General features: G+C 32.7%; 2 protein-coding genes across 9 annotated transcripts in view; both read left to right on the forward strand.

Annotated features, from left to right (window-relative positions):
- Positions 1-2,828, forward strand: part of LOC137620698 (uncharacterized) — a 73,502-nt gene extending 70,674 nt beyond the window's left edge. For both annotated transcript variants that reach the window (XM_068351045.1, XM_068351044.1), the window contains one exon: positions 1,488-2,828. In XM_068351045.1, the coding sequence (XP_068207146.1) occupies positions 1,488-2,741 (1,254 nt within the window). In that variant the 3' untranslated portion in view covers positions 2,742-2,828. The remainder of the gene's footprint in view (positions 1-1,487) is intronic.
- The window catches only part of LOC137620700 (uncharacterized), a 561,924-nt gene that overhangs the window by 519,325 nt on the left and 27,442 nt on the right, over positions 1-15,157 (forward strand). For 2 of the 7 annotated variants that reach the window (XM_068351047.1, XM_068351048.1), the window contains exon 1: positions 11,024-11,146. The exons of 2 other annotated variants lie outside the window; for them this stretch is intronic. In XM_068351047.1, coding sequence (XP_068207148.1) covers positions 11,035-11,146 — 112 coding nt within the window. In that variant the 5' untranslated portion in view covers positions 11,024-11,034. Of the gene's footprint in view, positions 1-11,023; positions 11,147-11,300; positions 11,362-15,157 lie in introns of those variants that run through there. 3 more of the 7 variants (XM_068351049.1, XM_068351050.1, XM_068351051.1) reach the window with 3 other exon arrangements.

The raw sequence follows: 15,157 nt of genomic DNA on the forward strand, positions 1-15,157 counted from the left end.
TATATATATATATATATATATATATATGTATATGTATATATATATGTATATGTATATATATATGTATATGTATATATATATATATGTATATATATATAATGTGTATATATATATGTATATATGTGTATATATATATATATATATATATATATATATATATATATATATATATATATATATATATATAATGTGTGTATATGTATATGTACATATATATTTATGTATATGTATATATATATGTATATATATTTGTATGTTTGTGTATGTTTTGCTTATGTATTTATATAGATATGGATACCGTATTGTCATATAAATAAATCTACTGAAAATAAAAAAAAAGAAAACAAGAATATACCCGCCACTAGAAATGACCCTTTTTAGCAGGTGTCTAATGATCTTGGGGGACTCCTCCTACTCAACACCTGACCCAGGTAGTTAGTAAGGGAGTGTCATTGTTCTCTAAATCTCTATATGTATGTTCGTAAGCTTGCTTTCCATATAAATTGTAAAGAAACCTCTCTCAATAAAACAGTCCTCTGAGGAAGTATCACGAAACTAGTCAGGACTTAAGTGTATATTTCGTATTTTAATTTTCCCTGTGGTTCTTCTGCATCTGAGCATCACGTTTTCCTGTGATTTTTACGCATATATACATACATACATATATATATATATATATATATATATATATATATATATATATATATATATATATATATATATATATATATATTATTTTATATGTATATGCATATAATATGTATATATGTATATAATATGTATATATGTATACATACATATATATATATATATATATATATATATATATATATATATATATATATATATATACATATATTATATATATATATATATATATATATATATATATATATATTATATATATATATATATATATATATATATATATATAAATATATGTATCATATCTATACATATCATATCTATGCATCTATATTACCGTATAGATAAAATCCCAGTAAAGTGACACTTTGTCTATTAAGGGTTGTTTTCCTGCAAGCCAAGTGGATTTGAAAAAGCACTAATTGAGATTATGAAACAAATTTTACTGCATGAGGCATAATAAATTGGAAATCATATTACCTGATAAACCAGCAAAATTATTGCAATTCCTCTGATGATGAAAATTGTGAAGGCAAATTCTCTCAATTAAAAAAGGATTATTTGTTGTGTAGTATAATCTGACAATCACTTCATTTATGGAAAATATATGAAATTTTTCAGTGGGCTTTTTCAAAAATACTAAATTTTATGTTGTCAAATATAACTCTTTATAGTTAGCATTCATAATATATTGTAAGTTTCGATAAGATAAAGAAAATAAAGAAATATGCCAAGTCGGTAATTGCCAGTTTTTATTTTTTTTTTCTCTCTCGGTAGTGTCATCTGTATTATAATTCCATCAAATCTGATTAAAAAAAGTAATTTACTTTGCAACTTTCCAGGCATCTACTCGTGTCGCAGTAGAGAGTGATATTCTAATGGGGAGAGAGGACGAAAAGGGATCTATCATGTGGGCTCCTAAGGATTCTCATAATATGGTTGTGGGCCATAATGATTATCAAGTGATTAACAGAATATCAAGAACTGTCCACTTGAACGAGTATTTCGAGATCAGATCACATGGGGAGTTTTTACCTAAACAATTGGAAGAGGAATGCGAAACGGGTATATGTGAAGATCTAAGAGGTGTGTGGCTTAGAACTGGACGTACGAGTGGGCATAATAAGCGAGGAAATGTAAAGTTTACTATTCAGCTGAACACATTTTTGCAATATTTGAATGAAAAGGCAATCTTTAAATTCTATCTGTACGAGATATATCAGTCACCAAGTTATTCGGCCAGTCGTTTCATCATTGCTGAAGACAGAGATCATCAGATTCCAGGGGATCTAGTTCCTTATAATTTCACCATTGCAGGCGGCCCTTGGTATGCAGAGAAAAATAACAAGGAAATCCTGGTTCACAAGTTTGCTAAAGTAGTTCGAGGTTATAAATCAAGTGACAGATATACAGTAAAACACGAGGTAGAGTTTTTCCTGAAGACAAGAGAAGACATTTATTCAGAACTCTTTTTGTACGTCCACCCTTTTCCTGAAAATCATAGCGAGGCAAATAACGGTGAAGGGATGTGTCAAAAGTTCCAGTCTGCAATTTGTTCATCCCGTTGTCCGTACGCCTTACCAAAAGATTTAACCACCTCAGAGATAGAGGAAGACTGGACCCTTGAAACATTTGCGATGTATGTTTCCTGGCTGATACAGAAACAAATGGATGAGAAGCTACTGTGTCTGGGCTGTGACGAAGAGGTTGTGCACACATTCGGGGACGACATGATACCACTTCTGTTGAAGGTGGTGATGCAGAAAAGCCGGCAAATGTTTCCCTTTTTCGTGAGCGGAGATCGTGATGAGAAACCAAGTCTCGATTGGGACAAACGTGAAACTGTGATGGAAGAGCATAAAGACATGTTAGAAGTTGTTAATAAGTATGTTGATAAGAATATTGATGAACTGAAAAACTTTATACTTAGCGAGCAAACTTATGCCCAAATGGCTGCCTCCGGGAAATTGGAAGTCCATTTGGGGCAGATGGTGGAATCCATGGCAGGAGAGCTGTATGGTATTGTTAACGATTGCTTTGAAAGCCTTGTTGTTGAGATGAAGATTGTTTTGCAGAAAGAAACGGAGGAAGACTAGTGTGGAACCATATTGGAGGTGGTATTCTGTTAGCAAGAGTATTTGTGAGAAATAATATATAATATAACCATTGGACTTAACTATAAAGTCAAGTCTTTCTTTTTTCCCTTTTAAATTAGCTTTCATGTTGAGTATGTTGAAAATAGTCTTCAGTGGGAAAACTAAACGCCTGTATTTACACAGGCTGCACCTAATTTACTCGTCCTACTTGCATTACATTCTTCGATTCAGTACTGCAAAATACATTACTATATAAATGGCTGTTTTGTATAAGTTCGAGATTGCCGTTAGTTTAGAATTACACTTAATAAAGAAATACGATAAGTGGAAATTCAAAGTATTGCAGACTGAGGCATAACAATTAGCCTGTTTTAGAGAAAGCAAAACAGAAAAGTCATAAGTAAAGTTTTAAAATATTTCACAATTGCATATTACCGTAGAAACCTATAAGATTCGTTGGTTGACCTGATGTTATTTTCCTGTCAAATTTTAAACGACGTGTTGTCCGCTGAGGAAATAAAAAATTCAAGTTTGACAGATTTTGCCTATAAGAATTATCTGCAGCGGAACTTAATTTTTCAAAAATGCATCTTTACTTTTGTGATAATTTTGCATTATATATCCCGCTTGTAAATTAGGTGTTTGGATGTAGCTAAATCTTGATGGCTGCTGAGTGAAACCTTTAAATATTTTTACAATTTCAACAATGCAGGGTGCATAAAGAACATATCTGAAAAGTGTATTGATCAGAGCTAAATATACAATTGTGTAATTACAAATCTATATCAAAATAAAGTATTTAAGATAAATCACCGACTCCATGGTCCTTGTTACTATGAATTATTTTTTTTTCCTAAAAATATTGGAAGAAATTCATTACTAACCAAATGATTTCCCACGGAAGTAGGGCTAGTTTTGCCAGTGCACCTCGAGCACTAAACTAAGTATTATTTGAAATGTCTTTTGTGAGACTGATTTATACTTTATTTTATCCTCTCAAATTGTTTGGTAAAGCGATGTTGTTGACGTTATGGATATTCTAAAAGAAACTTGCCCCGGGGTTTCTTATATCATTAATTTATTAGAGCCAACCATGAAGTTTACCAAAGAATTTAAAAAAAAATGGAATTCTTGATTTTTGACAAACGATGAATTTAGATTTTACACAGAGAACCAACCAATAACTTGTCATGTAAACATTTGAATTTAGGACATTATATAAAAATAGTTTTTTATTTACCGTTCTATGTACCTTAGGGCAGTAAGAATACAGTAGGCAGCCCTGAGTAGAAAATACAGCCCTAGATTACATTGAAATTAATTTTGTGAAAACAAGAAATTGTCATTAATCTTTACTACACCACACATTTAGAAAACTATGAATAAAGAAAAAAAATCTATAGTGTATGTAATTTATGGAAGTAATAAACAACATACTTTGTTTAGCATATAAAGAAATTTTATAGATGTAGGCCTACATCTTAAAAAAAAAAAAAAAAAAAAAAAAAAAAAAACAGGAAATAAGGGTACTGTTCAAATATAATTGCACATTGAAAAAATTGAGTTATAATACCTTTGGAAGTGACAATGACGAGCTCTATAGTATTCTGCATTAAAAACGGAATTTTTTTTTTCTCTATTATTTTTTTTTTTTTTTTTTTTTTAGTAGTGTCGGCCAAGCATCTTGAGCCATTTCTTTCGGAACATCGGGATAAGATTGCTGTCACCATAGGTTCATTGATTAGGTTTAGCCATCCATTAGCTCGGCTTAAAGTCACAGGTTTGATTGGTCGGATATCAAGACAGATCTCCATATTGAAGGCTTTTCTCAAAGAAATGTTATCTAAAACCTTTGATTTACCTGCATTAAAAAGAGATTAAAAAGATTAGAGAGATATAAGAAAGAAGTTTTACCTAACAGATGGGTGGGTCATTGGCTCGTCAAAATTGATATCCGGAGTGTCTTGACGAGGTAACTCGCTATTCCTTGGTAAAATTCTCTCTCTCTCTCTCTCTCTCTCTCTCTCTCTCTCTCTCTCTCTCTCTCTCTCTCTCTCTCTCTCTCTCTCTCTCTCTCTCTCTCTCATTCACACCAAAAGAAACTGTATAGCCTACCTTGATCAGTTAGGATGTCGGTCATAAAAGTGACAAATTTGGAAGAAATGTAGGAATTTTTCTTTTCTTTATTTATCCACAGAAACTGGTTTAAAATTCTTGAAATCTTACTGTGAAAAAGTAAAATAGAGCATGAAATTGTGGACATTTCTGAGATCACTGGTGTTACGAGAATTTCCGTGCCATAATTAAACTTGCTTTCCTAAGTACGTTTTTTCTTGAATATAGCTATGGAACATAAATCAATGTCATTAATAGATATATACTAAAATTTAAAACTCAACTCCCCTTTCGCCATCTAGTGATAGCCACTCTAGTTTGATGTGAGAGATTCTTTACTCCATAAATTCGGTGATAGTTCCGAAAAAAATAATAGCAGTTTATGTAGAAGTTCAGATAAAGCTCAACGATTGCAGTTCTCGGATGTACAGCATGTAGACTGGATGAGGATTTCTTTCACCATTTAAGTTTTCATTCCCAAATCTAAATGAAATTATAGAGAACATGTGGCGTCAGGAATATAGGCTACTGCTAACAACGAGGCATGGTGCAAGCAAGATCTAGACTTTGGGTGCAAGTGTGCTAGTAGTCTTGTGCTTGACTTCGCCTACGTATTCTTCGAGTTCCTCAGAGTTTTTACAGACTGAAGGCCTGCCAAGACTTACTCGATACGAATGTTGTTCCAAGGCCTTTGTTGTTCTCGGTGCCTATTCTTCAGTTATTCGTGAACTGATCGTCATGAGATTTGGTAGGTACATCATGTGTGTAAATATTAACCGATTCTTCTGGTGTATTTTTTTTTTAATCATCTTGCTAGTTGGTAACTAAATAAAAAATTAACAATGAAATTTCGACGACTCTTGCCTAATAAGCACAGGAACCGCTTAAAATTCGGTATGTAGGCTGCAATAGACTCTGAGAGTACTTATGCTCACCGAATAGAAAGTTTCAGGCAATTCATTATTAATTTATTAAGTAATTAATAATATTCGAGGTAGCCTACTAATTTCAAAAGCTTATTTCTCCCTTAATGCTCGGCCGATTTGTCTGAAACTTGATGTGTGATACCAGCATTGACGCTCTGATCTTGGTTTTTTCATTAGTAATTAAAGATCAATCGACTTCCGAAATCCACAGCAAATGGCCATGTTGATGTCAAGTAAAACAGGAGGGTCAGGAGATTAAAACTGTGCACTTGACTGAATGATTCTGACCTTTATCAATTGGTAGTTAACGATGAAGTGAAGAAAACAATGGGTTTTGAAAGTTGTCAGAAATCAGTCATGTTTGGTGTTAAATTAAAGGGGAGAGACAGGAGAACACAACGAGGAAGTAGACAGGATGATCGCATAAGTTTTGTAAACTATTATACCTTCAGCCTGTAGTAGTTCACTCGGACGCGTTTTTCAAACAGCCAAGACAGCGATATTGGCGAGGATACACTAACAGCAGGACGATAACATTTGAAGTCATATTAGGAACAATGAGGCTATTTAATTCTTGCCTTTCAAACAAAGGTAATTTTTTTTCAGCGTATTTCATGCCCCATGATATATAACCCGTCGTTAAAAAAAAAAAGAAAAAAAAGTTTTGTCCCTCTACAAAATAGCAAAATGATATTTGGCTCTTCGTGGTGTCCCATGTGAAATAAATAATCCATTAATGCTAACTCCACTAAGTCCTAGCCAACCACAAGACAAATATTGCTATATTTGGAAAGTTTTAACTATGCAAATTGTGATACGCACTCTGTGAAGTTCTTTGTATATTTAGCACAATTCCGGATTGGTCACCTTAAGATATAAAATATTAGTTTAAGGATGCTATCTAAATCGAGTGTAATTTTAGAACTAGCCCCTAAATATTACTTGTAAAATAGTACTTTACCTCCAGATCTCGGAAAATGTAATGAGAAATTTTGTAGGTAATTTTTAAGTGGACTAATTTGATGGAAGAATATTTAGATTCTCCAAATTGGAAGTTTGACTAACTCATGTTACATGAGTAGTCTCACGTGAATTCTATCAACCTTTCACCATTATCAAAATTCACTTAATTTTCGGAAAATTAGTAGGCTCTTGAATTCAGATACAATATTTGAGTCAAAATGTTCTGGAAAAGCATCGTAATCATTTGAGTAACAATAATCATCGACCTTTGCTTAACTGTTAGAACAGAAGTGTTTTTAAGTCCGATAATTCTCCATATTTACCTCCATTTCAAACTCATTGTGCGTAAACCCAAAAGCAATGGCCCTTAATATTCTCATTTTCCTCCAAGATGGCGTTTTCTTCGCCACTAATGATTTTCCATAATTACTGTTGTAAGAATCAACACTATGAATGCCTTCACTTCATCAGCTGCGCTAGGGTAGAGGCATGAGATCTTAATTTTGTAATGAGCAAGAAAAGGGAATATTTCTGGACAATTTTCTTTATCCTTAATGTTGTATTAATATTTACACGAACAAACCACTACTTTTTCATACAACAATGCTACCAATGCATTTTTCAAGATACGCTCGAATATTTCATATTCATTTAGAATACACCAAATTCAGAATCAAAATTAATAAAAGACACATTATCAGGTAAATTATTATGCCTATGTAGCAATCCAGCCTGACGTTCGCCATGCTTGAATATGAAAAGGAATAGGCCTAATCCAAATTGTATGATAGTTATGACTCTAATAAACCAATATTCAGAATATTGGAGCAATTTTGGCCATTATCAGGCCACCCCAAATAAAACCGCTCACGTAAGTTAGTCAACCTCTGTATAACTTCAATGTTGGATGAAAAATAGCCTACTCCACGTATATAAATGAGATTATATAACACCCTATAAAAAGCGAACAAAACTTTGTAACTAGTAAAATAAGTTTCCTTAATGTGAAAACTTAACAATCAACGTAAAAACAAAGTAAAGAATATTTTGTATATAAAAGGCTTTCAGATATTATAATCACCTAGAACTTCAAATACTTTTGGAAAGCATTCATGAATATATTTTCATAATCAAATTTACGAACATCTAAAGGAGGGTCATAATACTACATTGATTTTAAAGCATATCATAATCATATATAATTATTATGAGCATCACTAATCATGTACACTTTTTAAATCAAATAAAAGCTACCACGTAGAATTTTACTTGGAATCAGAATCTAGAATAGAAAAAAAAAAAAAAAAAAAAAACGATAGTCGGCTACGGGTGTAATAAACACAAACTCCCTGCATATTTTTCAGACAGGTAATAAAAAAAGTCATCACAAGAATATCTGAAGTAGTGATCGATTTGAAATAACCAAAACAGATAGGTAACGAAAATGATAGTTTATTAAACAGCTCCCTGAAGGCAATTTACAAATCGAAACAAATCCTAAATGATAACCATCATGGTCAATGATGTGCCCGTTTTTCTCCTCAATTCATTGAGAAAATTGATATTGAATTTGGACATCTGTACGGAAATCATAGGACTGAAATCTTCATTACAGATACCAAAAAGTAACGAAGTTTTAAAAGGGAAAATACTCTTAAAATGAACATCAGTGCAATCAATAAGAGGGCTGTCATGAGAATATTGTCTTTAAAACTTCAGATCGCCAAAAATTTAAACTTCGGTTAAGAATCATAAGTTTATTAATCTCATATAAAATGTTATTCATGAGACACCTAAACAGAGGAATCTTTTGTTAGTAAGAAATTATCTATGATAGTACACAATTCCTTAAAAGAATGATTTCATTTTTATCGCCATTAGTCTCAATGACCCTGGCAGTTTGTCCCTTTTAATCATTCCTTATTGCATTATACCATCTAATGGCTTGACTTAGAGGAGGCTTTATAACAAGAAATGAAGGTTACGAGTGGATTAAAACAAGGATGCACAGGATCTATTTTACTGACAAAGTTAATTATATACACAATCATAAATAAGAGAAAAGAGGAAGGAAACGGTTTTAGAACTGATATAGTAGAGATAGGATCAATATTCTTTGCAGTGATACCTTGGTGATAGCGAAAGGTATAGCGAATGAAAATCATAACATTCATTTCATGATTGAAAGTAGCAACAAAAATTGGGTAGAAATTAATAAACAGAACAATAATATTATGATATATAACATGAATATTCAGATCATATAGAGTAGTGGGAATTAAAGTAGTGAAAACTTTAACATAGCAATTATACTAAGCAGTAAGAGGAACATTAAAAAACTGAAAAAAAAGACAATTATAGAAAAAGCACAAAAACTAGGTAGCCTTATATATAGGATACAATCATAGATAAAAGTTGTAATAAAGCATTAGTACGAAAAACGTTTTGGAAAAGCATTGCATTACATGTAATGTTTGGATGAAATATAGACTTGACAGAAATTGAAATAGTGAATCAAAATATGATAGAAAAGAGGGTATATTGGAAAATATTACGTGCCACCAAAAGTACAGCTACTTGTCATTAAAGGGAGAGATAGGGCAATATTTATGAAAATAAAGGTAATAGATGTGAAAAATGTATATTAAAAACTGTAACCCTGGACATATAAGAAAAAGAAGTGGGATTGTGGTAGCAACCAACAAAGTATTTACAAGAATTAAACCTGGATATAAGGCAAAGATGAAGAATAACTAAGCAGAGATAAAAGCTGAAACAAGAAAGTGAAATACTGAAAAATGGAAAGAAGCCTTAGAAGGTAAAATGAGTTTAGAAATATACATCAAGTGGAAGAAAGAAATGAAAGAGCAAATACATAATAATGAACCGGTGTTATATTTCAGAGCAAGAACAAGTGCATTAAAACTAAACATTATTGATAGACGCAAAGAGGGAATTGTGAATTGTAATTTTTTTGTATACCTAGTCCCTCTTTGCTTCAAATAATTTCACAGATTATCCATTCCGTGGGCGAGTGGGCAATATTTATCATTTACAATCTAGTTCTTGATTATATATCTTATTTAGTCATCGATCCAGTTCACAAGTATGAGAGTGGTTTAATAGTAGAAGATATTTAGTCCGGTCACAACTTTAAATCCCCACCTTGATAAAGCAGTTCTGTTTATTTTAGAAACAAGTAATTGATTCATTAATTTGGAGTACCTCGCTTCTAATATTCATGGTCACTAAAGATGGCAGCAAATAAGAGGGTTGTACCAACCGTGTGTCACACAATCGTACATAGTAACGGCATTTCATTTTTTTTTTTATGTATTATGCTTGTATCTTCGCTCTCCCCTCGCACTGATATGAACCTGAAATAACATGTCTGTTTTACTCACCGTTAACTGTTAACCGGTGAGCTTTTCGGTTGAACATGAAATTCCCTGTTATGTTTTGTATGTCCCTTTTGACTGGGGTTTATATAATAAAGTTTACTCAGTTGCTTTCCTCCTGCCTTTGAGTCACAACCTTCTCTCGGCCCGTCACATTGTGACCCCGGAGTGACCTGCTCCTCCCGTCTCTCTCTCCCCCCCCCCCCCCCCCTCACCGTTACTACGACGCCCTCAAAGCATAATACATACAAAAAATGAAATGTCTTTACTATGTACGGTCGTGTGACACACGGTTGGTACAGGGTGAAAACGGAAAGCATCATTATTTTAAAGGTTTTCATGGGAATAATGATTAAAATCAAAAGATAATAATTTCCACGCCTAAATTATATAAAGAGGAAACGTTACTTGGTAGTCATTTCATAATTGACCTCGCTCTATGAATGGAGTGAAAAAAAAATCACAGCTTTCAGTAATTCGTATTGTTTATATCTTAGAACTTGGGTATGATCAATAATTACATTAGAAGATCTAAACACTAATTCGTATAACTAACTGGAAGTTTATGATTCTGGTATATTTAGGTAAGAAAAACTAAATCAAAATCAAGGTCTTGTTGTGTAAAATGAAATGTCTAAGCTATATTTGATCAATACTAAGTTATTCACATATGTATAAATAAAAATATAATCCCAAAGTCTATCCCAAATTGGTAAGACCCTTTGTACATAGCACGAAATTTTGCTATGCATGATAATATTAACAGGATCTCACTTAAGAAATTAGAGAAAATAGAGATACAAAATTCTATATAGAAAATGGATTTCATAACCAAGGGTTCTGGAGTATGTCAAACATTCGCTTCCTCGTACTCCCGAGTCCTTGCTGAATATGAAACAAAGAATAGACTTGTTTTTCGTTAGATTAGAAATCCAGAATATAACTCCGACGTGGTTAAAGTCCAAGAATTTGTGTGTGTGTGGTAGAAGTTACGGTAATACAAGTGAGTGTAATATCAAGTGTTCATTTATATAAAATGATTGATTTATGCCAAGGAAATAGCATCTTACATTGAGTTTACTGTTTTAAGCTTTTTTTTTATGATCCAGCTCTACGTTATAATAGAAAAATTTTCTTAAAGTATTCGAAGAACCGCGTGACGTAATCAGATCTTCATTATCCTAGAACTGGAAACTAAAAAGTCTTCGATTTCTCCTCTAAAGTCTAAAATCTTCGGTTATAATGGCGAGTGGTTGCTTTTAGCATTTGCGTTTGTTGTTTTCATAGCTCGTTTATATACATATATATATATATATGTAATCTAAGTGAAGTACTAATGTTAGAATATCATATCCAAGGTGCAAATTGAAATTAACTCTGTAGGCCATTTTGCAAGTCATACGAATAACTTTTATTACTTTTTAATTTTTAATTTTGGGCTCGAGCCATGTCGTCCTAACGGAAGGTCGTTCCGGTAGCTTCCTACTGTTTAATATTTCTGCGAGACTATTTATAGGCCGCTAAAGTGTCGTTATTGCTATAATACTGAGTAACTAATACTTGAGCCATCGATGGCAATCCCTCCCGCCACTCGAGTTAGAATGGGAGCTTTAAGGTAAGATTAGGTGGGGAACACTCAAGTTAGATTTTGTATGTCTTTTCTCAAGTGGTTTTTTTTTATCTAGACTTCATAAGTTTTTGTATAGTAAACAATGATGCTTTGTGAAACCATCCAATTTGACTAATTACTATATAGTTCCAGTAAACAAAGCAAGTTTGTGTGGAGGAATGGGGAGAGACATTTGTATGATGGGATTGTAAGCTTTGCCAAATAAGTCTATTCATGGCCCATGTAAACTGATCGTTTTAGTTTTTTTGCCATTTTTTAATGCTATGTAGGCTAGTCTCCAAGTGCCTGACGACAGCAAAATAAGATTTGTCGATTTATTCTCTTTACGTGCGATTAAAGTCTCGAGTTTTTGGTTTCCTGTAAGTATTTAGATTATGGAACCATTAATAGAAATTGCTTTAATCAGGTTCTGCTCGGTTATTTGAGTGCTTGCTCCTCTTTTATATTATTGACCAAAAATGTAAGGCATTTGAATTGCGTTATTTTTTTTTGTTTCTCAATTACGGAAGGAGTATTGCATGCTTAATAATCCTCGCTTTCAAAACAATCTTCGGCAGAAGTGGAAAGTACTAGCTTAGAAGATTTTAGATTTAGGCTAGTATTTTTTTAATTACTAGCAACAACTGGAATTCTTTATGAGAAATGGAAGTGCCGACTAGTTTTCGGTTTTTCTTATGATTAATGGGGGCTGAGGCCATAACTTTATTATTGATTAAAGACTATTTTGAAGTATGTATGTTTACTTTTGGCAGACGGTTATTGCACACACGTTGTTTGTATTATCTATTGACAGCTGTTCTGTTCTGTATGAAATAACCAATCATAACCTTCCAAATATTTATGCAAACATTCCCGGATATAGTACTAAAACGGCCATTTTTCCCCCACCCTCCCTTTCATTTCCAGCACAAGTATGACTACAATCACGTCTCAAAGAGCAAAATGAAACATTTTTTGAGATTGAGCGTAGCCAAATTTATTTGGTAATTGTTGAAAATGATCCCTATTCAGAATATAGCTATTGTTGCTAATGTAGGAGTAAAATTGTATCCCCAAAATAACCAACACTTTAATGCGCAGCTCATCCTTGAACAGCTTGGCAGAACAAAGAAGGTGTGGGGATATTGTAGGTTAATTTTGAGGGCATAGCAGACCACGGCGGGGAAAAAAGTTTGATGGACATTATGTGAATCTTGGATAATTTTGATACTTTGATTTCCAGCCACTTACATAAACCATGTATTTTTAAAACTGATTATCTTGTTTATTATACATTTCTGATAATCATTGTTGCTGCAAATCACTAGTTTTTGGTATTAACCCACCCAGAACTCATTTCCCACTGGGATCTCCCCTAGTCTTTATGGGGGTGGGGCTAGTCAAGATCCTGGGTAAGTGGTTTACCCTAATGTTCATGGTCAGGAGTGATAAAAAAAAACTCGAATAGGATAAAGTATAAGGGTCACATATTTGACAATAAACTAGTATTGTATATACAAAGATTTTAAATAGCAAGTCTAGCTTGCCAAACCCTTCTTCCAGGCAGGATATAGCACCACAAAGTAGGTTAGTGAGCATCCGTTTAAATATCAATTGCCATATATTTAGGGTTTAGAGGTAATTGGTCACCATCCAAGGACATTTTGTACAACCTGACGTGCTAGTTCAGGTTGGGTATGGACATTTTCCTACTAGTAATGAATTGGGATTTTGTTTGGATTCTCTGGGGGTTGCAACTAATTTTTAATTCTTGGCAGTGATTTAGCAATTCAATGTTAAGGAATCCAAAGGCAGGTCAAATTGTTTAGGATGATAGTTCAAATTTATTTATTCATTAAGGTTTCTTTCGATGATAACCCAGGTTGATACCATGGTGGAAGTCCCTTTAATCTAATAAATTGAAAGATACTCATAGTCTGCCCAGGTTATTGATATGGAAGTTAATTGAATATTGTTAAAATTTTATTTCGTATGGAAAAGTCATAAATCTAATAGCCAATGAATCACTGTCCTTATGGTTATTCCTTTTCTTTGAAACTTAAAAGAAAAAGACTCCGGTCCAGAAAAAATGAACAGAAGTAATTTGTATTTTAATTCAGTTATCTTTGTTTAATGCCTTAATTTAGTTTCCAAATTTAGATAAACATAACTCACTAGAAAGTCTTAGTTTAGTCAACTAAACAGATTAATTTTGTTGCAAAGTGATATTTTAAGTTCAGTAACAGAATTCATGGCATTTTCTTTCTACTTCCCACCATGGCTTCATAATAATTGTAGAGTTTAGTCTTTGGTTGGGGGGAAATAAGGAATATAGTTTCCCAATACTTTTCACCACGACTTGAATTTCCTCTGATTGGGAGGAAATTGTGTTTTTCCTAATGTCAAGTTTCCTATTGGCCTTTAGAAAATGATTGAAAGGGATCAAAATCAGGCTAGTTTTTATTTTAACTTACCCCTGATTTCAAAGTGCTTAATGTGGTTATATCATAGCCTAAAGTATTTAGCTAACCTGTTGTAAATTTAGATTGTTTTAATAATTTGTGCTTTTTCTTTTGCTATTTGAATTGTCTATTAGAATTGGCTAATCGGAATACAGTAAGGGTGTAAATTCATTTTATAACTAATTTTTAGGCCGTCCAACCTCTACTTAGGTGGATAAGATATGATTGGGAAGCATCGGGACAGTTTTACATTATACATTCAAGATTGGAGATATAAGGGAGTTAGAATAAAAACTAGATAGGATTTTGCACCCTTGTTCAGGTTAGGTATGGAAGTGTCCCAGTCATTGCTATTAAGTAATTTCCCTACTTTCACTGGAGTTAATCAAATTTGAATGTGTGGTAGGGTATTTTTAACAATTCTTAAATCAATGTATACTCTATTCTAATCTTTTAACTCTAAAAGACATCATAGTTTTCCCAAAAAGAAAAAAAAATCTATTAAGTTTACAATAACGTTAGACCTAGGCCAAATTATTCAGATGGATTTATCTCGGGAAGAGTTAATTTTAAGAAGTTTATTTTTTTATTATCTCTCAAGGTATCTAGCTCGAAGGTTTTCAGTTTTTACAATGATTCATATTTTAGTCTTCCTAGGTTACGAAGTCTTCCTAGGTTACGAAGTCTTCCTAGGTTACGAAGTCTTCCTAGGTTACGAAGTCTTCCTAGGTTACTAAGTTATGGGAACACTTATGGTGTTGCAAGGTTACTAATCTTTGATTAGTGAAAAACTGAAAGGCCAAGGGATACTATACTTGTAAAAATATACTGTATGTAAATGTGGAAAAAGATATTAAGACTACTGGCCTTCATAGACTAAAGTTCATCAGTTACAGTACTCATTAATAATCTTTTAATGCCTGAACCAAGAGAAACGGCTCTA

This window comes from Palaemon carinicauda, chromosome 27 (assembly GCF_036898095.1).
Source record: "Palaemon carinicauda isolate YSFRI2023 chromosome 27, ASM3689809v2, whole genome shotgun sequence".
NCBI classification, from domain to species: domain Eukaryota; kingdom Metazoa; phylum Arthropoda; class Malacostraca; order Decapoda; family Palaemonidae; genus Palaemon; species Palaemon carinicauda.